Consider the following 24,933-nt stretch of genomic DNA (forward strand, 5'->3'; position numbering starts at 1 on the left):
GTTAATATTTATTATATTTATATAAACATTATTTTCAATAATGAATGCGTTAAAGGAGTTTTTAAAAAAGAGAAAACATCTTTCTTTTGAATCAAACAATTGAAGAAATCTTTTTTAATTATCTTAAGAAGTCACTTTTTAAAATTTATTTTTTTTTTAAATGAATTTATATTTTTGACATCCTATGAGATCTTCTACACGTTTTCTGAAGTTCTCATAGGGTGTAAAGTTATTAATAATATACGAGGGAGGATGGTAAAAAACTGAATAGTAAAACATTTTTTTTAAAACAATTCCGATTACTTTTGAGTCCTCCCTTGTATAAGTTTGTATAATTCCTATTTCTGTAAAATGATTTTTTAGAAATGTGGATTCGAGAACATCTGGTAATAAAAATTCTTAAATTTGTAAAATGAGAAAGATAAGAATTAACATTAATAAATCGACAAGTTAGCGATATTACAGGCTGGACTTGTACTTGCCAGAAAATGGTCTACTTTTTCAAACAATTGAGATGTTCAATTAATTAATGCCTATGACAACACTGCGTTTTCTTATGTTAGATTATTTGCACGTTTTTTTAATTATAAGTAATTTTTTGCATATGAACTAATACGCATTTTCTTTTATCAGAAATGTGCCAAATAATACATAACACATTTCTAAAAAATTGGTATTTTTTTATTTTAAGATAAATGTTTTTTTTTAATCGAGGAAAAGTTCTTTTTTATGCCGCTTTTTTCACTTTTTTACCTAACGCGTGATTACGTTAGAATAAAAAAGCAATTTAAAGACAGACATTTTCATCTTAATTATGTGTATCATTAAAATAAAAAGTGAGCAAAAATCTTGAAATATAGCGAAAATGTTCAATGCTGATAATTTTTAAATAAGGAAAATGTGACTTTCATCTCTACTAGCTTGCATACAATTTAGTAGAAAAAACGCACTATTTTAAACTATATACTATTATGGATCAAATAATTGCAATATTTTCGATAAGTTTCAATGAGTTTTGTTATATGCATGAAAATCGTGACATTGTTTTCAAATATAGTAAATTAACATAAAAAAGAATTCTCTTTTTGCGTTTTTTTCACAACGCATTTAAAATCGATTGGTGCAAAATTTGTATTTTAAAAATATGAATATTGCTAAACTATGCAATTCTAGAACAAAATTATGTATTAAAACATCGGATTTATTCCAAAAATTATGAAAATAAATAAATATCCTTTTATTAATAACTATATATGTATATTCTAAGAACTCTATAGATATAGAAAGAGAAATTTTATTATATATTTGTTTAAATATTTTTATCACATGACTCTTCAATCGATTTATAACTGAGAAGACTGTAAGGGAAAGAATAATTGTACACACATATATATATTCCTTTCTATGAACTTTATTAAATATAAGAAAGTTGTGTTATTATGCAGTAAGTATTTATTGTTTTATTTGAGTATTGTTCCTGTGAAACTAAACTATAGCGCAGAAAAAGTAACGAAAAATTGAAACAGTAAGCGACTTAATTATAATTGAGCATTTTTATTGAGTATTCTTGACCTAAAATTATTCACGAGAATGCTTGACTGATTAATTGACTTATTATTACTTAATGATTTAAATTTTTTTGTATGTAATGATTCTTAATTTTTTAACTTTTTTCTCAAATTTTAAGTGACAAAGATTGATTTCCTTTATCATTTATTACTTAAAAGCCACAGCTTTTTAAAAAATTTCTTATATGGAAAACTTTGAAAGTTCCCAGAAAACTAAATTTGAAAAATTTATTAATTATTAAGAATTATATATGTCGCATTATAATAATAAAAATAAATGAAACTATGCAATTTTAACAATTAAGTTTTAATATCAGATTTACATATTTAATTTACGAATCTGACAATCCAATATGCGAGAAGTGAAAAAATGTAGAATGTTTATACGCTTCGAAGATTTGATTTTATTACAAATTTTAATTTTTTTCCATCCCCGATATCCTAAAAAAAACGTCATTTTCTCTGCCTTCGATGCATTTCGCTTTGTATGAGCCTAAAAGGCCTAAATTCTCTTTCGATTTGATTTCATAAAGGGATATCAATTAATGAATAACAGTGTCTTTTGAACTCGGTAAGAACGAAACTTGGAAATCTGATTTGGAAAAGAGTTTTTTAAAACCCCTTAATATAATGAACAATAGTAATAATAGATTAAAATTAATTCCTAAGCAATATTTTATTTTCAGTCAATTTGTTTAAATGGCATCATTTAAACCTTTTGGTATCAAAATAAAATTGTATCTATGCATTTGCTGAAAATTAAACTTTTATTATTTTTTGCGAACAAGATTTGAAATAATTTTTTAATAAAATTATAAACTTATAATTAAAGAGTCAAAGGTAACGAGCTCACACAAAGCATATCTTACTTATAAAATTATCTAACGTAGTGTTTTCTTTATTTTGTTATTTATGTGAATTTACAATAAAACAACGTATACATATAATACACTCACAAACATATAATATAATACAATCATATTCACATAATTATGGTGCGTTGTATTATTAAAATTGTTTAATGAATTATTAAAATAAAATGATACATTTTTCTGCAATATGAATATATTACGTGATTATTTGTAGACAATATAGTGTTTTGACACTGTATGTGTTTTTAAACATGTTAAAATAAATTTTATTTCAAATTGAGTAAAATCTCAATATATAAGTATAAGTATCTGATTTACTTAAATATAAAAAGAATAAATAAAAAATCCTTGTTGGATTTTTAGGGTAAATATAATTTGTTAAAACATTTATTAAATTAAAGAAATATTTATAATATTTTTCTGTATTGAAATCATATTTCACAAAAACGATCTATTTGATCAAGAAAAGGAAACAATTAGTTTTTATTCGATTAATTTTACTAAATTTTTGTGCAATATTTTTTACATCTTTTTGCGATATAGAAAAAACAGAATAATTTGTTTCCTTTTTATTTGTACAAAGAAGAAATAAACGAAATTTTATTTTGTCACAAAAAACAGTTTAGAATTAATGTCGTTAGATCTATCAAATGGAAAATTTTTTTGAGAGATAACGATGCTTTTATATTTGGGATGAATAAATTATCAGTAACAGTCAGTATGATTATTATAGTTCGACGCCAAGATTTAACTTTATTATATTCTATTGTACATCTTTTGTGAAAATTTTTTAAAAATTGTATCCAGTTTATTTTTTATAAGAATTTAAAAATATATCTCTCTTTGAAACTATTTCTATAAAGTTAAATTTTAATATATCATATCTCTTAAACATGATAGAATAAATGGAACTATATTTTATTCGGTATGATATGACGATGTGCAATGAAATAATAAATTTAAATCTCGCTGCGAAACTTGCGATATAATCGTGCTGAGCGGTAAATAATGTTGGAAAAGTATAAATATATATCAGCTCACACACACGAATGAATACGTATATACGTAGGTACTGTTTTATCATATATGCGATGTTGCATAATACTAGTATATAATACCGAAGCTTTCGAAGCGTACTATAGCTCTCAGGTGCAAATATATTGTTATTTAATGACAAACATACATGTATAAGCTTTGATTTATAATAAATCTTTCCACTTGTATATCTGCCTCTTTTTTTAATATCGATGTAAAGTTTGCAATATAACTCATTATTTCGTGTTGGAACTTTAAAAAGGTAAGACAATTTTTTCTATTTTAGTTTCTTTTCTTCAATGAAATAAGACAAAATTAAATATACGTTAAGAAATATAATTAAATATATTATAATAGGTCGAAAACGCGACCAAAATTCTATATAACTTAACACATGAAATTAATAAAAATGTCTACATATAGTTTCAGCAATCTAATCAATTTTATTATATCATTAATTTATCTTTTTTACATATAAAAAAATACGGAAAGTAAGATTTTTTGTATAATTTTCAATGTTGCAATTTATCGCCACAGTGATAAACATTTTCTGTAATATATTTTGATTATATATCATTAATTATATTATTATTAAAAGAAAGTAGAGAAAAAGAGAAAGAAAAAGAAAGACATTGTCAGTCGTAAATTTACGAATACGTACGAATAGTAGAAAAGTGTTTATTGAGCATAGACTTATACATTACAATGATAATAATTACTAATAACGAAGTTTATAATGATAATTAATGATACAAGTTTCAGAGCGCAAGGGATAAAAAAGTTACTTAAATGTAATTTTACAAACTTCTCCGATTTGTATCGGTTTGACTAGTACATTAAAAGCATATATCGACATTAATTGTCATGTTAATCATTATGAAAAAAATGAGAGTACATCTACGCCATAAGCATGATATACAGGCTATGTAGTATATTAAAAACGTGTTAAATAAATTAAATACGAAAAATGTACATTTATAGATCGCTAATTATTATTATATTATATATAACGAGTGCGCTAATTGTAAAAAAAAAAAAAACGATAAAAAATGCAAGGCTGATTTGTACGAACTTTCTCTGTAGCAAAATATGTTTAATATTATTTTTGGGAATAAAAAATGGTCGATACTTCTCGTAAGTCTAAAGAAATCTTCGATATTTCTTTTAGATACAAAAATTATCAATGTTTTTTATAGTTTCTAATTTTCTATCGCCAATTATTATTATTATTATTCTTTATTTCATAATTTTGTTGAGACACACATGGTATATAGATGCTACACATTTATACACATACACAGCCTTGTAGATCCAAATCAACCTAGCAAATTTTGAAAAAAAAGAAAAAAAACAAGGAATCACATGTCAAAAATATTAATAAAAATAATATATATAGAACTTGTAATAATAAATATACGAAATTTGCTTAAGAGTACAGATTGCTTATTTTGTTAGATTTCACGACTCTTCATCTCGTAGAAAGTACTTAAAATAGAGGTTCTAAAAGCTACTCTTCTTCGTTCTTTCTTTTTAAATTTTGCGTCTTCCTCGTGCGCACGCGAAGAAATTTTCTTATTAATTTTTTGTCACTCGATATTATTTAGAAAACGTATAGCGCAATTTGTCTTATATATATATGTATATAAAGTACAACATTCGCAGAAGTTGGTTCTCAAGTCCAGAGATCATCAATGTTAATGTATAATTTATTCAAGCTGCATATGTCCTATATTTCCAGCGAAAATATAATAATTGATTAAAATTTATAACTATTCATGTAAATAAATAAATTATGATTCAAAAATCTTTAATACATTTTATCAATGTATAATATCAAATTCATAAATCGGAAAATGTACATAAAGTGTGAAGAAAAATTCATGTAATTTCACATTTTTTATATAATATGTTTGTAATAAGAAAACTGAATCTTTAAAAGTGAATTTTGAAAAATAATAAAAAAATTCGAGTTTTTTAAAATCTTTTTAGAATTTAGAAACAAGCAGAAAAGCTCAAATAAAAAAATTTTTATTTTAATATATAGTTTCATACAAGTAAATTTTTTAAATTTGATATAAAAAATTCATAATTTATTAAATTATAGAAAGTTAATTACAATAATTATTTCGATAATTTAATTAAACAATTATTGATTCTAAATATCAAACAGTGAATACTAATATAATTCTATTTTAATTAACAAAATAAACTTATATTAATTATTAATTACTAAGATGAATATATTATTTATTAAGCTTTTATTTAATATTTTTATTAAATAATTATTTATTATTGTATTTCTTTGATCTCTCGACACGAGTTCCACTTCATTTATTTAGAAGAGCTTAGCTTTGAAAGAGCAACGTTCTTCTTTTTTTATTGCAAACGTTCACGAGACATTGAATACTGTGAATAAATATAATATACGACTTATCGCGATACACTGTATATATACCGTGTGTATGATCACAATTACACGTATTCTTCATGATTATCATTTCTCACACATATATATGTACGAGGATTTTCATTTTTCAGAGTTACATTTGATAAAATATAATTTAAATCCACATTGCATCAAATCGATCGATATTAATACTTGATCGCAAAAAAATAATTTCGTTTATGTAATACGATTTATAATTATGATAATCGGAATATTATATTAACCCTCAATAGAAGACAATATAAATTTTATAAAATTTAGCAAAAAGATTAAATAAAAAAAAATTATACAAAAGGCTATGTTGCATAATTGTAAAAAAATTTATTTGTCAGGAAAATAACATATAGTTTTTTATTGGTATATAAATTTTTGATATATTTCTAAATATCGTATCTATAAGAAAAAAACAATTACACATATGCAATTTATATTATTATTGTATGTATGTGTAAAGCTCTGTTTTTTTGTTTATTAATTTATTATTAATTTTAATGTTTGTGATCTCACAAAAATCAAAATTCTATAAGGGTTAAAATATAACAAATCCATAATTAAACATCGCATATTATTTAATATATCTTTCTTCCTTTATGCATAATTAAGAAATTTATATCAAATTTTCTTTTTTTTTTTCAGATTGTTTAGAAATATTAAAATATGTATGTGACGACAAGAATTTTCTTATTTATATCTATCGTCAATTTTTCTTATAAAAAAGTGTTCATGAAACTGGCAGTGCTGAAAGAATTTCCACATCACAATTCTTTTTAGAAAAATCCTTGAATGCTCAAGTTGAAATTGTATAATTCGATATTTAAATAGATACTTTCTTGTGGAAAAGAAAATGTAATACTTTCCTTGATATACGATTTATATCTTGGAAATGACGATATCAATTTACGAGAATGATATCTAGAGAGACTAATTTTATGTTAATCAAAATATTTCGTAACTTTTAAGAACTAGTCCTGGGCCACGCTATTTTTGCGTCAATCCGTTTGTAGGCGAAAAGGCAGTGAGAGAGCTCCTGCGGACACTCGTGATCTCCAAGCAGTGTTTCTGAAACAATTATCGACGCAAAGTTAAAATACAGTAATCATAAATCATCGAAATTTATTTTTTATTGAAAAAAATTATTATAGAAAATACGTCATTATAACAAAAACTTATTATTATTAAAAACGGGGTAATTTCTGATAAGTTTTATAATGCGGTAGCATTTTATGAAGGTACATGGAAAATTTGTAACAAATAATTTAATATATTTTTATAAATATATTTTATATTATTATTATATTTCTGTTTCTCGTATTAAACTATATATTTTATTTATTGTACACAGATTTACCTTCCCCTTGCACCAATTTGAACAGTCCATAGTCCTGAGGGTTGGTGCATCTGATTTTATGCGCAAGGATACGGCAGATCTCCCTGGTATTCATGTTAGGTCGAACCGGAAGCGTTCTGGTGTTTAGGGAACCATGCAGTTCATCCGGTACCAAGATCCGCAACACGGACGAACAATCGGGCGTTCCACATCCCTAAAAAAATTTTTTTCTTATCATCAAAATATTTAATTAAAATTTAATATATTTTTAATAAATTATAATTTATAATATCAAAAATTTGTAATATCATAAAATTTAATATGTTTTTAATAAATTATAATTTATAATATCAAAAATTTTTAATATCATAAAATATTTATAATATCATAAAATTTAATATGTTTTTAATAAATTATAATTTATAATACCAAAAATTTGTGTTAGTTATGAGATAATAATTGGCGATATTTATTGCTTACGTTCAGTGTAGACATGGTTCCTTGGCTGGACTTGAAAGTCTTCAAAACATGCACCGCGCTCGACAGAGTTGTCAAATAATAGCCGCCCTCGCCACTTAAAAGAGAAGCGTGCAACAGGCCCCACATGTATTCGGCCTCGATTTCAGCATCCACTACTTTGCCACGTACCAAAACCCAGATGACCAAGGGCAAAAGGTCATCGGCACCCAGCGTAATATGTCTACCGGAGTTAGCTTGCTTCACCTATAAAATCGAAAACAATATTATATTACATTTTTAATTACACACTTTATGATTTCTGTTGCATTATGTACTGTAAAATGATAAGAATATACTATTAGATATGCATATATAACATAAAGGTCGCGATAAAATATCTCGTAAAATATTTGGCTACATGTGTTGCAAATTATACATTTTTTTCTTAAAAACTATAAAAAAATTAAAAAAGTATGAAAATAATAGAAATAAAATAATAAAATAAAATAAATGGAAATAAGAAAAATATATGAGGGCTTATACTTTTCAAGCAGGGCTCATATGAATATCGATTGACAAATTATTAAAAATATTAATGAAAAATTTTAAAAATATCGATCAAATGTCTTCGTAAGTATGATAAATTTATTTTATGTTTCTAATTTCTTATGCTGATATATGTTTCAGGATAATTGCAGAAATACTTACAGAATTAAAGATAGCCGAAATAGCGTTCAATAGATACTCTAGTTTTTCAAGTGGAGAGTCAGCTCTTTGCAGCCGTTCGATGCACTTGAGAATGCGCTCCAGATTCTCCTCCGAAGGAGGGATGATTTTCGACTGCACACAAAATAATGCATAATCAAGATTTAATAAATATGATATATAAAATAATAAATAATTTATTTGTCGATTTTTTTTTAATTTCAATGTAATGAGTATTTAATAATTTATATAAAATTTATATATTTATCAGTATATTCCGAAATTTCATTTTCTTTGTTATATCTTTTATTATAAAATAAATTTAATTATTAAATTTATAACTTAATTATTAATTATTAAAATAATTTTAATTATTTAATTTATACCTTTATTAACATATCTTTTGATACAGTTTACGTATACACTTACTCGCACGCCGAGATCGTGGATGGTCTTGCCCTGGGCGTGTTGAATGTTCTCCGCCAGGGTCTGCAACACTCCGGTGGCGACATAGTAATCGATGAACAGCCGACAAACGTGTTCTCGCAAGGGCCTCACCACCAGGCCCATCATCACGTCTTCGAGGATCGCGTCGAGATTGAGGAACTCGTTCGCCCGCAACTTCAAGCGCTCCTTCTCCACCTCCTTCTCGAACTCGCGCTCGCCGTGCTTCACCAGGTAGTTCTTCATACCCGACATGAACTGCCGCATGTTGCGCATCACCACGTGGGGCGTCACCTCCTTACTCTCCCGCGTGCACTGAATAAAGTTGTCGATGTTCTGCGAGAAGGTTGTCGTCTTGTCCGCTGCAAGCTGAAGAGCGTAAGCCCTGATGGCCGCCCCGGTTCCGTTCTGGTGATCACGGCTTTTCAAAAGAGCTTGTATTCGTGGCGGTGCTGTAAAAGCAGGAGAATGGAAATTATTTTCAGGATCTCTCAGAATATGGAAAAAAATAACATAATATTTTATAATGTATATATATGTGTTTGTAATAGAATATTATATATTTTTTTATATATTTATATATTTCTTATATATTTTTATATATTTATTTTTATATTTTATTAATTTTGTATATCTTATATATTTTAACAAATGTTTTTAAATATTTATCATAATTTAATAATTTTATTATATTTATTTATGTTATATATTATATAAATTTTTTTATATTCTATATTTTATAATTTAAAAACGCAGTTTTCTTATAAAATAAATGTTTAATAAAATAATTTAATACATTAATTGTATTAATGTTTTAAATAATTAATGTATTGATATTTTATATCTTATATATTTTATAATGCAGCTTTCTTATAAACAAATGTTGGATGAAAAGCCGACAAAATAATAAACACATTACCCATGTTACACACGATTCTACCTACTAATTGCAGTGAGAACAATAATATTATAGATGAATAAATAGATACACTTATTGTTAGTTACGAAACGACATCCATTGTATGTGCTAATCATAGTTACGTGTTTCTCAAGGTTTCGCGCAAATATCTACGTGCATTGTGTTTACCATACGGTGTTACGAAACTCACCGAACGTTTTAAAAATTTTATAAAGTTTTCTGAATACATTAAGAATAATGAAGAGAGTAGCACAAGTTTAATCGTTTATTTTAATTATTATTTAATCGCGTGTAACATGGATAAATGGTTAATATATAAATTAACATATTAATTAATTTATTAATTAATAATACATTAATTATTTGAAACATTAATACAATTAATATATTAAATTATTTTATTAAACATTTATTTTATAAGAAAACTGCGTTTTTAAATTATAAAATATAGGATATAAAAAAAATTTATATAATATATAATATAAATAAATATAATAAAATTATTAAATTATGATAAATATTTAAAAACATTTGTTAAAATTCTTGGAATACTTCTTGTTAATCACAAAATTTATCATAAGAGAGGTATGAAACTTACACAAAAGAGGATCCAGTCGTTCTTTGAAACTCTTGTTTCGCTTGATCTTTTCCATGTCGGTTTCAATATCTGTGTCCAGCATAGTTTCCCATTCGGAAGGATCATACGTGCGATCTCTTCGTGAGTCCGGTGTACTTTCACGATCCACGTTGTTCCGTTTTTCCACGTTGTCGTACGAGGAGTTTCGATCGCTATATAAGGATTCGCACATATTCGGGGACTTTAGCAATTCCGGGTATCTGTCGGATTCAAAGATTTATTGTTACAATTATAGCAAAGTGTTACATCTCTCAAAGAATCTTATCAAACAAATATTTTAGACGAAAATTATTTGGAGAAAGATTTGGAATTGAGATTTAATTTGTAATCTTTATTAAAGACTTTCCATGTTGTGAAGTGTAATATATGCAAATATAATAAATATTTTATTTACTCCTCACATTTTTTATTTTTTAAAATATTTTAGCAAAAAATGTTCTGATATTCTGAAATTGTCATTCTATACATCTAAATATATAAAATAATTAAATAGCAAATACATAATGATCCATTAATATAGAAATTAGCTGATCAGGAGAAAAATGACAGTTTACATTTTTCGACAAAATTAAATAAAAATAAAAAATATTCTTATGTAAATAAATTATCGTGAAATTATTTATAAATTTTCTACGTTATACGTGATTTTTATTTATGTTAAGAAACTTACCGTTGCAGGATTATACTTTGCACCGTCAAGGTGTCTCCAACAATGTTTCTATTGCACTCCTCGTCACCCGGGAATTTTCTCGCAACATTGTCACCATTGTAGTCGGCATCACAATCGTAATCTGGTTCGCAGTCCTCTGCATCATTGCCTATCCAAAATAATTAGGAATCTATTATTATTAAGATACACACACCAGAAATAATCCAAGAATAAATAAAATTATACGAAAAGTGCGATAATTATTATCGGAAATAATTATTTAAGTCTTCTTCCTGGCGAAAAAAGTAAAAAGTTTGAGTAAAAAGTTAATAAATAAATATATACGGTTTTATTATAATTTATTATTATTTTATTTTTATATTTGTATTATATTTTATTTTGTTTTATTTTTAAAAATTTTCTGTTAACTTTTAACTTTTTACTCGAAATATTTTCGACCATTTTTTAATATTCAAATCTCCCACATCAGTGTTTAAAAATCTTTTAAAATTTTTTCATTAAAAATCGCGGATGAAAGTAGTTTGACATTCTTTTATTTATTTTCCATCAACGAATTGTATAATTACGTGCTTAATTAAACATGAATTAATTAACATTCTGTATAAAAAATTGTGTAAATAAATTATTTATAATATTTACAGCATCACATTTAAAAACGAATTATTTTGCGTGCAATGTATTAAATTATGCATATATATAATAAAACGTACCGATAAACTCCCAGCTGGAGTCGACCGTCCAAGAGGTATCATTGACCATCTTAGTCTTTATCTTGGGTGGCTGAACGGGCTTCGCTCGGGGAATCTTCTTCGTCTCTTTATTCTGGCTCAATCGCTTCGCCAGGTTGTCGACCGACGACGAAATCAATGGCGTCTTTTCTTCCGTTTCTTCCGCAGGTTCTTCCCAGCCGTCGATGGGATGCAGCTGAGCGTTGTTTCCGGTCGGGGTCTGCAACCAACCAGGTTCGCTGTGCCGATACTTATGTATCAGCGGATTATTTCTACTCGGCCGTCTCCTCGGGACGACGGCGGCGTTCTGAGCAATCGCGTCGGCTGGTTCGGCATAAAAGGGACTATTCTGTTTAGATTCCGGAGTCAGGGGACTGTTGCTCCCCGAGTTTCCCAGAACAAGGCCCAATTTGTTCCTCGGAGGCGTTACTGTGTTCGGACTATTCAGTGAATTGGCGCTGCCTGCGAAAACACGAAAATTCGTAATTAAAAAAAATCTTTAAACAAAATTCTAAAAGATTTTTAAACACTTTGATGAGATTTGTATATAAAAAAAAAATAGTCCAAAATATTTCGAGTAACAAGTTAAAAGTTGAGGGAATATTTTTAATTGGATGGCTAGAATATATTAATATAAATTAAAATAAAATATGATACAAATAATATAATAATAATAAATTATAATAAAAATATAAAAGCACTTACAAACTCTAGATAGCAGATCGGGTCTCTTTCCCATTCCAGTCTCCTCTAATGAATTCTGATCGGGACTCTTCATTTCCGGAACAGCAGGTTTGAAGCTACTAAACTCCGGACTTGTCACCTCCTTGTGTCCAATCTTATCATTCCTTAAGATAAATTTATCGTCCTTCAAAATTATCTGTTCTCCGGCTGGCAATCTTTCATTGATAAGACTTCTTTCGGACTCTTTGGGACTCAACAGACGGTCATTGGGACTTCTCAGACGATCTTGTGGGCTGCAAACAAGCTTGTTGTCTTTCAACCTGTCATTCCAGGTGGACTGCGTCGACTGGTCGGTCGTGTTCCAGATATCCTCGTAGTCGGAAATCTTGTCAGCTGGCGAGCTGCGATAGTACGATTCCAAGATATCCGATTCCTGATAATGTTGCGAATTTTTCCGGTTCTCGCGGTCTCGTCGCCTTTTTGACTTGCTGGTGCTAGAGGGAGTATTTGGCGAAAGGACGCTAGGTGTTTTCGAAATTAGCTTGGAGGTGGGGGATAAAACTGGCGTGATGGGGAGAGAGAGGTGATTTGATAGAGAAGTTGGAAGTGAGAGATTTGGTGGACTGAGGACTCAGCAGTGACGTGTTGGCGTCTGACGGTGTATTTTGCTGTAAAAGGTTGTGACAATTTTAATAGAGAGAAATATTTCTTTTGTCTTAGGGAAATGTTGACTAGGTCTGTTTTATCGATAAATATTATTTTCATTTAACTGTCATCTATCAGTCTTTTACATTGGGTCAATCTAATTTAAACAATAAAAAACTGTAATTATTTTTTAACTTTCTTGGTTTCTTTTTACACGCATATAGCCCAGATTTGTCATTATAAATACTTAAATTCTAGTAAAGGATTTTTCATTCTGTATAACCAATAAAGAGTTAAATGGAAATAATATTTGTCATTAAAACAGACCTAGTCAGTATCCCCTTAAAAAATTGCTCATTATTTGAAAAATTTCTCTTTCCTTTACCTGTGAAGTATTCGAGCCCTGGTTCACGTTAAAGGTCACCGTCGTGGTCACCGTGAAATTACTTTGACTCTGACTGATGCCAGGCTTAGCCCACCTTGGCGGCGGCGGTGGTGGCGTCTTCACAGTTTGCGTAGTTTTATCGCTCTCGGCGACAATATTCCTGATATCCGGCAATTCCGGTGACGTGGCGCATGAGAGATTGTTCTGATGGAAGCTCGAGGTAGAAGGAAATTTCTCAGAATTCTTGATGAATTTCTCGATCGCCGTCGACCTCGGCATGTCCATCAGACCGTTCTTCAGGGTCTCGAAGCTCTTGAGATCCTGCGCAGGACTCAGAACGTTGCTCTCTACGTTGTGAACCACCGGCGACGGGCATCGTATGCTTTGCACGAGGTTCGGCGAGATCAACTTGTGAGAGAGCTTGTCATTCGATGACGAGACGCTCCGGTCTCTTTTGCTGTCGTTCAAAGGTTCATTGAAGGTTGTCAGATTCAGGGTATTCGGCGGAGTCGGACGCGGCTGACGCGGCAATGATGATGCAAATGTCGATGTGTTCGTCGGAGAGGGAGTGTCTGCTCGCAGAAATAAAATTTGAGATAAGAAATTGTTTTTAGAAGAGTTCGCAGAGATTTATCTTGAAAGCTATAGCTCTTGAAAAACGATAGTTCTAAATATAAACGAGATTGGCCAGCTCAATTTACATTAAATATCATAATTAATGTCATAATTTCAAACAATAAAAAACATTTCAGCAATTAATCATTAACATTATAAAATAAGTGTCTATAAAAATAAGGAATAAAATGTCAATGTCTTTCTTACGTGTATTGTGAGACGATATTGGGGCCAGGTTGAGCACTATATTTTCAGTGGTCGGCGTATCCGCATTATTGTTATTATTATTATTATTATGGTTATTGCCTGCAAAAAAAAAGATAAAAATATTTTCTACCTATGTCTATAATTCTTGCTTAACTTTGAGCTATTTAATATCAAATGTAAAAATTTTTAATAAGTCTAACTAAATTTTAACACAAAATGTCTACTATATATAATATATATAAATCTCCTTTAATTAATTGATCTATTTATTAAAGAAATGATTTTATTTTTATATTTTTCTCACACATAAAATGAGTGTTAATAGCTAAGATTATAAAATGTGTGATTGCATTTATCGAATAGACGCACACAATAATAATGTATTTACATCATACATATATACATACATACAAAAATAATGACAGATCGGTTTTCGATTTTTGAAATAATAATTGTCAGAGTGTTGTGACAAATATATAAGATTCCTAGCATACGAATAATTAATGTAAATAATAAACTAATGTAATCCTCATTCGTCATTATCCAATCAATTTATCATTATTATTATTAATTGTAAAATGCCAGGACAATACACATGTATGCCTATTTGATTATTAATAATCTTCAAATAATTACTATTTGGAAATGCATAAAAATATTCGTAATCGTAGAAAAAATTAAATGCTTTTAATTTAAACGTTAAGTGTTGCTATTTTAATCGTAATAGATGAAAGAGCATTAATCTATAACTTATATAAGATCAGATACATTTTTATGCAATTTAGCGCGCATATTTTTATCCTTTTTCGACAAAGTTATGATTTTATGAATTTACATTATATCAAAAACTCACCACCATGAAAGCTGCTAAGACTAGAAGTATTACTGCTACCACTTTCCGGTGGTTTTGGATTCGCCATAGGATATCGCCAAAATTCCTGACCCAGCAATGCCAGCGACGACAATTGCTGTCTGTTTTTCGCTTCTCGCATCGCTCTCGGGAGAGTCAGCTGCACCGGCAGCTCGTCACTGTTTGCCAAACAGAAATAACAAATCGATTTAAATTATGTTTCAAATTAAATCAATTTAAATTAAAAATTAATTATCTATTTTCTTAAGGTTTTTTAAATTTGTTCAATTATATATATATATTTATTAACCATTTATACGATGAAAAATTGTGTATCCATTGACAAAAAAATTTTATAAATCACAATTTTTTTATGATATTTAAAATAAATAGTTAAAATAAATTTTATAAACTCCTCAAAATAATTAAGGAATAAAAAAATTGTCCCAAGAATAAACAAATTTAAATAACTTAAAAATATGACATAATTATAAAAAGATTTAAAACCTATAAAGAAACGCAAGAGAGAGAGCGTACAGCGTTGATAATTAAACGTTTCGCGACACAGGAATTTATGGAGATTAGAAGAATGAGGGACGATATCACGTGTGCCATATTTCCGGGGCGGAAATCCGTAATAAATAAGAAAAGAAAGAAAAGGCATTCTCACCAGCACTGCGATTAGTGAGCAATCAGCGAAGGGATATTGTCGAATCTATTCTCACTCGTTTCCAAGCTTAACTTGCCCTTGTTCGCCTGGATCAAGTAATGCTCGATATATGGTCCTTTGCCGGCCGGTAATCTCACTGAAAGAGCCATTGTGTCGCTCTGACTCGATTGTCGCACCACGAAATTCTGCAACAATAATGTGCACAAATATTTTATATAATGAATCACGATTTTACGTCTATAAATATAACCAGTATATGTGTGTGTGTTTGAAAAAATATAAAATATAGTAATATTTAATAAATAAATCATTTTTTTTCTTCAAATCTCTTAAAATTTTGATGATTGTAAAACATTTTCTGTTGTCAAACAACAACTGTAATTGAATTAAATTAAATCAAATCAAATTATAATACAATTAAAATTAAAAATTAATTATTGTTCATATTGATTCAATATGAGTTTTTATCACTAAAAAATATATTTCTAAATAATCTTCATTCATTTTTATAAAAAAAAAAAATAATATAAAACTTCAATAAATGTGTCTATTAAAAAACGCAAAAAATATAACAGTGAAATAATCTCAACATAAAATAAAAATATGTTTGAATTCTAATAATTTGCACACGTCTGTGTATGTAAAAAATAATAACAATACATATAATTGTCAAGAAAATTAAATTAAAAAATAAAGATGTTAGAAGACACATATAAGCAACTAAATTGAAAATGAGAAAAATATTGTAGTTATCAGCTCTTCTTTATACTCCTTGAATCTTTCAAAAATTTCTTTTTGATAGAATAAAACATCAAAAACAGGTGATATTAATTAAATTAAAAAAAAAGTATTAGGGAAAAAGCTACAAATTTTCAAACAAAAAATTAAAAAGACTCGGAATTGTCTTATAAATTTTTTTCTTAAATTAAAGAGACTCGGATAGGATGAGAAAGAGATCTCATCTATAGAAAGTAACTGCAAGACGCATTGTTTTTCGGCAGTACAATTCGTTAACGGCCAGGAGATAGCGGAAAAGATAGAAATGACGAGGGACGATTAACAAAGGCGCAAAACAATGAGTCGTCGGAGGGGAAGCGATGGCGAAAGAGCAGTGTTTCATCGTTTGCTGGCAGTCATTTCTGCGCTGATTACAGCGCGGGGCTTTTGCGCGCCATTACAGAAGCATTACAGAAAAATAGAAAAAAAGCAAAAAGATGGAAAGTAAATGTGAATGAGGACGAGCATTTTACCGCTATTTCTTAATCGATTTCTTCATTAATCTTGCTGAGAGATATATTACGCAATATATATGTGCTCTCTTTTTATCACCCTCATATTTCTTCAACCCCTTTAATAATCATTTAAATTATTTGTAATAAAAAAATGTATATATGTCATGTTTCGCTAAAAAAATTTAATATAATTGAATTTGCGGATCTTTAATATTCTTTTATACTTTTTTATATTTAACTATATAAGATAAATATATGTTATATAAGAAGAATATAGAGCATAATTATTGTATATAGAATTATATAAAAAATATGAAAAATATATACTATAAAAAATTATATATAAATTATATAAATATATAGAACAAAATTATAAAACACATAAGAAATAAATTAAAAATTAAATATATAATATAAATGTATAATATAGAATTAAATATAGAAAAATAATAGAAAAATAAAGATATAGAAAATATAAAATAAATTCTAGAAATTTTTCTGAGTTTGGATTTTAAATACTCTCGTGGAATTATAAAGCGTTCAAGAATAACACTTTCATTATATGCATTAATGTTATGCTCTAAGAAAATATAAAAAGAATAATGTCTATGATGATGAGTTATGTGCTTCATCGACCTTGCCGTCTTGATTTACGTAAATATATATAAAGTATTTATATAAAATTTTCTCAGCACAATTTCACATCAATAGCGTCAAGCATTGACATAGTTTTTTCTGTCATTCTGTGGAAGTAGTGTGATTTTTCTTTTCTTTTCAGTAATGCGAACCGTCCGGAGTCCGGATGTTAGAAATACTCGCGTTCATTGTTCATTATATCCTTGCTACAGGCATGTAGCAGCAGATATAAACATGGATAGCGGAAAATGGTGTCGAGCGAAAATGATACCTTATTATTCCATTCAGAGAGAAGACAATAATGGAAATACAAAGATAATTAAAATGAGGTAAGAAAGAATAATTAATATACAAGGTATTAAAAATATTAGATTTTTTAAACGAACTTTGCAGGAAAAAAGAAAACTTCAAAATAAATATTTTTTGTTATATATATATCTTAATATATAATACAATTCATATATATATCTTAATACAAATCTATTGTATTAAATTAATATTTAATTTATATTTGATTTAATTAATATTTAATTTATGATTTAAGGTGGACACTCACCCCCTCTTCTTTGCCCTGCAATAAGTGGAAAGCTCCGGCTCTCTGAATACCCGGAAGAAACCAAATCGGATGAGAGCGTATAAGTCTTTCGATCAGAGTGATGTCACAGGCTATCTCGCTTCCAGAATCTTCCGTGGATGCCGAAGATCCTCCCGAAGTGGCCGATCCTTCCGATGAAAGTGATTCTTCACTCTGATAAGGAAAAATATTATGATTATAGCAAATAATATTATAGTTTAATCGGAAAATAATAATAATAGCCATATATAAATTCGACAAAAATATAATAGCTTTTTATGATAAAATGTTATACTTGTATATAGTTATATAGAATGTTTTCTGATATATATTTTCAATTCATCTCTCTTCTATATCTAATTTTCAATTATAATCTTTAATACAAAATATTATTCAGATATTTTAATCAAATCTTATATGTATAATATATATTTCTGTTCAAATTGTAAGTAAAATTCAATATTTAAATTTTTTACAGAACGAAGAAATAAAATTTTCTACAAGAATCATTGTGATTAAATATCTACGCTTTCATTAGACGCGCGAAACTCCATACCCCACATATCCGACACGCTGCGCGGTTCGCGCAAAACTGATTTTCGTGCGAGGTATCGCGAGCGCGGGCCCGATGGTCACATGACCAGTAGTCACGTGACCACTGGTCATGTGACCATCGGGCCCGCGCTCGCGATACCTCGCACGAGAATCAGTTTTGCGCGAACCGCGCAGCGTGATGGAAGTGTGGGATGTATTATTATGGAAAGAGAGAGTTACTTTTGTCGTGCAGCGTAACAGATGGGTACAGACGTGCGAATCTAATGGAAGCGCAGATATTTTGATCGAAAGATTCTTGTAGCATATTATATTTTTTGTTGTCTGTCAAAAATGTATATATATTAAATTTTTATGAATCACATAATTAATAAATATATTTTTATGCATGCATTATAATAATAATTGTAGAAGCGCGCGCTTGTGTTGTGTAGTATATACATATAAAATAAGCATTAACTTTAAAATTAACGTAATTAGTATAAAATTAATATATACACATATATAAAGAAGTTAAATATTAATATTTTAATGCATATAAAAATTTACAGTAAAATTAATTTTGACCATACAATTACAATTATTTCGATATTTGATTCTTCAGTAATTGCTTTTTTTACAGAAAATCTCTTTTAACATGCATCAAAGCATAAATCCCAAATCAGCTCCATTTCACAATTCACCTTTAATTCCCCAATTATATCCGATTCTGCCTATCGCCCAGTTATTCGCAGTCAATTCATGATCGGTCGTAATTTATTTATCGTCCTCCTTTTCCTTTTTCAATGCTTTTTTATGACGCGGAAAAGTGCCATAGAAAATGAAATAATACTCAAATGTTTATAAGCTTTTCGAAGGGAAAAAGGGAGGGAAACAGATAGATTCATTCAAAGGATTGAAGAAATTCGATCAATTCTTGTTTTTTCATTATTTTCGTCTTTTTTTAAATTTTAATACAACTTATTTTTTATCGCATTCGCGAATCGACAAAGACGAGAGAGAAAAATGGATGACGGACAAAGAGGAATGAAAGCCAAAAAGAGAGGTGGCAGGGGACATCGAAAGGGTTCGAATGTAATTTAATTTGAAATGCAGACTGACACACGGTTTCGAGCTAACGGGATTAAATACGGACGTGCGTCGCGTGTTGAATACTCTCTCTTCGAAAGAAGGAGAGAAAGGGGGCAACAGGAAAGAGAAAGCTAATTGTAAATCCCTTAATTATACGCGTTAGAAAAAGTCTTGCACGATAAGACGTCGCCCTGTTTCTCATTGTTTTGTCTGGATGTAAAATTAAGTAAACGCAAAATATGGTACGTCTCTATATATGTGACATTAGACCAAGTTTTCACGTTACATGTTATTAGTTTAAAAAACAAATTAAAGGGGTATATATTATTAATTATTTCTCTAAAATGTAAGACCTTTTATCTAAAATATATATAAATGCACTTAATAAATAAAAACGAAAAATAAAATAATAGACACAAACATATACATATAGTATTATTCAACATATAGGTATATATAATAAAATATAAAGTCTATAGGTATAATAAAATCTATTTTATATAAACATATTTTATGTTTTATATCATTGCGCAAAACAATTTATTTGGTAGACATTTTATTTCATATATATATATTTATATTTCGAATTATTGTTCATTCAAACTTTTTATTCTGACAATATATGTATATGTATATTAAAATAAATAAGAAATGTATATATACAGAATAAATCATTTAACAGGTATAATTGCTTTTAACTCCCCTAAAGTGCATTGTACAAAAAAATGATGTCAGATAAAGCTATTTAGCTAGTTTTAAATAAAAAAAATAACTAAATAAAGGCTCTAAACAACAAAAGGACAGAGAGCCGCAGCAAGAAGTTAGTGCCGGGAAATTATAAAACTTATTATAAAAGCAATTATCGTTTGCCATTTGAATTTACAATAAAATATTTTATAAATTGAGTTATTGTATTAAGCGCACGTAACACATGGACCGCATAATTTTAAGAACAATTTTTTTGAGGAACAGCAAGTGATGTCACGAAATTTAATATGATGCTGCAGCCACAGATTTAAATTGCATGTTACAGTATGTGTTTAATTAAACATGATATTTAGTGGATGTTACCGCACAACAGTTACCATTTGCATGCAAATTTTATAATTCGCTGGACAATATTTCGTTTCTCAATAAAATACATTGCAAAGTCATATTATACATATAAATTTCATTATATAAATTTGTTGAACGTATATATTTTTCACACATATAATGACAAAATTTTCTTTTCATCGAAAATAATAATTAACTAATCATGAAAAAAAAGAAGAATACAATAAACGAATCTCTTCTGCGATATGCAAAAACTTAAACTTTTTTATTTCTGTAAGTGTTATTCTAGTCATCCTAAAACCCTATACATTTCTAAAAAAATTTTATTTTTATCTTTATAAAGTATTTTTTATAAATTAATGTTATATTTCATTGTTTCTTTGTAAATAAATATTGTAATACTTGCAAAATATAAAATTTATATATAATTCGTGTTATTACATATATTGTACTTTATTTTATATATTTTATATTTTATATATTTTACCATTTCAACTTTATATAATAAATAATAATTCATTAATTATATTGTAGAAATGTTTGGAATAATTAATATATACATCTATTACAGCTTCAATTTTCATGACAGCTCACTTTTTAATACATGCATTTAATTTAATTAGAAATATTCCATCATTATTTAAATTATTTATTACTAGACTATTAAACTATTTATTAAATTTAATAAAATATTAATTAATATATTCCTTATAAAATAAATATATAAATTTTTTCTGTATTAAAATTTCTATATCTATTTTATTAATTTATTTTATAAATAATATATATATTAATTAAAATTTTATTAAATTTAATAAAATATTAATTAATATTTTATTTGCCAAGTTTTTATACAATTTTTTTTCTTTTCTTTCATTTCATAACTCACCTGTACATGGTGCAGCTGCGTAAGTTGACGATGTTGCAGCGGATTTGGCGGTAAGGAGCTCGGCGAGTTGACCACCTGAACGGTCCCGTGCTGCTGCAGGTACGGTTCCAGGAAGACATCGCTCCTGTAACACGAAAGAGAGGAAAAAAGATTAGGAACTGTCACGGTTCTCGCGTTAATTAGATTGGCTTATGCGTGGACCGCAGTGCATTGCGTAAATGGCGCAGCGTGACACTGGTTTTCCCACGCAAAGTCTACCTACATCTCGATATATGGCATATCGGTCGATGCACGCGATTAATCGCATATCGTCGACACGGTACAGCTGCAATCCGATTGCACAAAGTGTGAAATTTGGCCCAAAATGTTGGAAAGTATATTCTATTATATAATGTAATTAAATATAAAAAGAAGAGAAATGGTTTAAATATTGAAGAAAAAATATAAAATTATTCAAGAGCTACAGAATTCGAAGAAAGATTGTGTAAACAATTTTTGTGAATTTTTGAAAATAAAATAATTGATTTTTCATCAAAAATATAGAATTATATAAATATATTTTATATATACATATTTATTCAAAATTTCTCTCTCTCTCTCTCTCATTTAATATATCAAATTAAACTATTTAATATAATTTTTTAATTAAATAATTATTTAAAATATAAAAATATAATTGAAAATGCACGATACATATTTATGTGTCTATATATTTATGATGAAACAGTTATTTATGACTAATATATTTTAATAATAAAATTATAAAAAATCAAAGTTAAACTATTTTAATTTTAAGATTAAACAAGTAATTTTCGATGCATGTCAGGCGGAAAGAAAATGTCGCATTATACGGAATTAATCTGTTGCTGCTCACCGTCGCATGTGCATGTATTTATTAGTTACGGTACGAAAAGTAACGAAGTGCAACGGTAACGGCATATGATAATGCTTCAGGTTCACGTGATCATATGATAACGCTTAAGTTCTCTAATTTTTTCTTCTTTGATAATCAAAACTGCTATTTGTAAATAGTTACTTAATTCTGATTGTTTGAGTTCAAATCTACTATGATCTGCAAAAGTATACTTTTATTAACTATATATAGTTAATAGAGCTTTATGTAGAATATTTTTTATTTAAATATTATTATGAATATCTGTCATTTAATAGAAAGTACTTTAAAAGATAGCAATTTGCATTATTCGGTATAGCAATCTTTTCTTATTTCGAAAACTGATCTATTTGACGGTGTAATATATTATTTTTTAATCATATATAATTTTTATATATAAATATAATAATTTTTGTTGTATTACAATAAAATTTTATAATATTTAAAAAAGTAATGATAAATTATTAAATTAAGGCCATGTGTAACGAGCAATACGATATTATTTTATTATTTAGAAGAAAATTCTTAATTTGAAATAATAATTACACAAACGTTTCGAGCTCTACTTGCTCCTCTTCAGTGCGCAAAAAAATAATGATAATAAATAACGATAATAAATAAATACATACATACAATTCTAATAAAAAATCCGCAATACATAGTCAATATAAGTTATATAGTTAAGTCATAGTTAAAACGCAAAATATATTTACAATGAATTGAAACCATTAAAATAGTTCAACAAAGTAAGAACCCAATTAGAAGCAAAATGATTCGTCCGGTTATTCATAAAATATTTTAGAATTATTAATAAAAACTCGGAGTGACACTTATACATTGCTCCAAACGAACCACTTATCGTTATTTGACGAAAGTCCCTCGATCTGGCAATGATTATGTCCATCCTCTCCAAATTATTTGATATTTGTTAACTGAATTTAGAGAATTTATTCAATTGTAAAAATAGGATTCCACTAATGTGTATGTAAAAAAAGATTAAAAATTACAAATTAAACTAAATACTAAAATATTGAACCTTTATGCTTACAAATTGTTCCGAATAACTTGAGATGACGATGCTTCTAATTGTTGTTGGCCTTATTGTTAGTACTTGACTGTTGTCTAGTCTTTTAAAAAGTCGAATAAATAGGTGTCAGATCTCACAAAATAAACATTTACATAAGTCTAAAAATTCGATATTTCTTCTAGAATGTCGAAATACGCGTTGTTAAGCAATTCGGTGTCTGTGTTATTATTTATACCATGCCTTTGTTCCTTGATGTGTATCATTTCCGAGATAAGTCTTTTATAATAATTAGATTCAATATCAAGTATTTTAACGTTATCCCAATCAAAAGCATGTTTTTTATCTATAATATGTTCAGAGACCACAGAATGCTTGGAGGAATCAAATTTAATATTATTCATATGCTCTTTTAGTCTAGTGCGTAATTTTCTTTTGGTTTGCCCAACATACGAAGCTTCACAATCCTTACAATTAATTTTGTAGACAACATTATTATTATTGTTATGCACGTTTTTGTCCTTGTGGACTTTAATAAATTTGTTAAGATTATTTAGACAACGGTATCCTACTCTGAAATCTGATTTTTTTATTGTCGATGCTATTGTCTCAGAAATGTTATTAATGTATGGAATGACGAAAAATTTTTTCTTGCTATTATCTTCTGCAATTTCTTTTTTTCTATTGTTGTTAAACTGTCCATTGTTTAAAACTCTTATTCTCTTATTTATTTCTTTAAAGATTAAATGAATAGGGTAACCGTTGTCCAATAATATTTTAATACACAGTTCTAAATTTTTCTTATGATATATGGGATGAGATAATAACAATGCCCTATTAATAAGATTATAAATTACTCCTATTTTTCCTCCAAGCATTCTGTGGTCTCTGAACATATTATAGATAAAAAACATGCTTTTGATTGGGATAACGTTAAAATACTTGATATTGAATCTAATTATTATAAAAGACTTATCTCGGAAATGATACACATCAAGGAACAAAGGCATGGTATAAATAATAACACAGACACCGAATTGCTTAACAACGCGTATTTCGACATTCTAGAAGAAATATCGAATTTTTAGACTTATGTAAATGTTTATTTTGTGAGATCTGACACCTATTTATTCGACTTTTT

The 24,933-nt window shown here is 27.8% G+C and overlaps 1 protein-coding gene across 1 annotated transcript in view; it reads right to left on the reverse strand.

The window, feature by feature from the left end:
• Positions 1-4,139: 4,139 nt before the first annotated feature.
• spri (Src homology 2 domain-containing protein sprint) overlaps positions 4,140-24,933 on the reverse strand; it is a 152,989-nt gene continuing 132,195 nt past the window's right edge. The window contains 16 exon segments of the mRNA XM_085489140.1: positions 4,140-6,980; positions 7,270-7,462; positions 7,729-7,971; positions 8,416-8,547; positions 8,842-9,308; positions 10,374-10,612; positions 11,083-11,230; positions 11,793-12,272; positions 12,516-13,068; positions 13,070-13,162; positions 13,525-14,096; positions 14,347-14,445; positions 15,200-15,375; positions 15,867-16,051; positions 18,291-18,482; positions 21,877-22,000. Coding sequence (XP_085345266.1) covers positions 6,877-6,980; positions 7,270-7,462; positions 7,729-7,971; positions 8,416-8,547; positions 8,842-9,308; positions 10,374-10,612; positions 11,083-11,230; positions 11,793-12,272; positions 12,516-13,068; positions 13,070-13,162; positions 13,525-14,096; positions 14,347-14,445; positions 15,200-15,375; positions 15,867-16,051; positions 18,291-18,482; positions 21,877-22,000 — 4,000 coding nt within the window. The 3' untranslated portion in view covers positions 4,140-6,876.

This window comes from Nylanderia fulva, unplaced genomic scaffold, assembly GCF_048542155.1.
Source record: "Nylanderia fulva isolate GAGA-0341 unplaced genomic scaffold, ASM4854215v1 Scaffold8, whole genome shotgun sequence".
Classification (NCBI taxonomy): domain Eukaryota; kingdom Metazoa; phylum Arthropoda; class Insecta; order Hymenoptera; family Formicidae; genus Nylanderia; species Nylanderia fulva.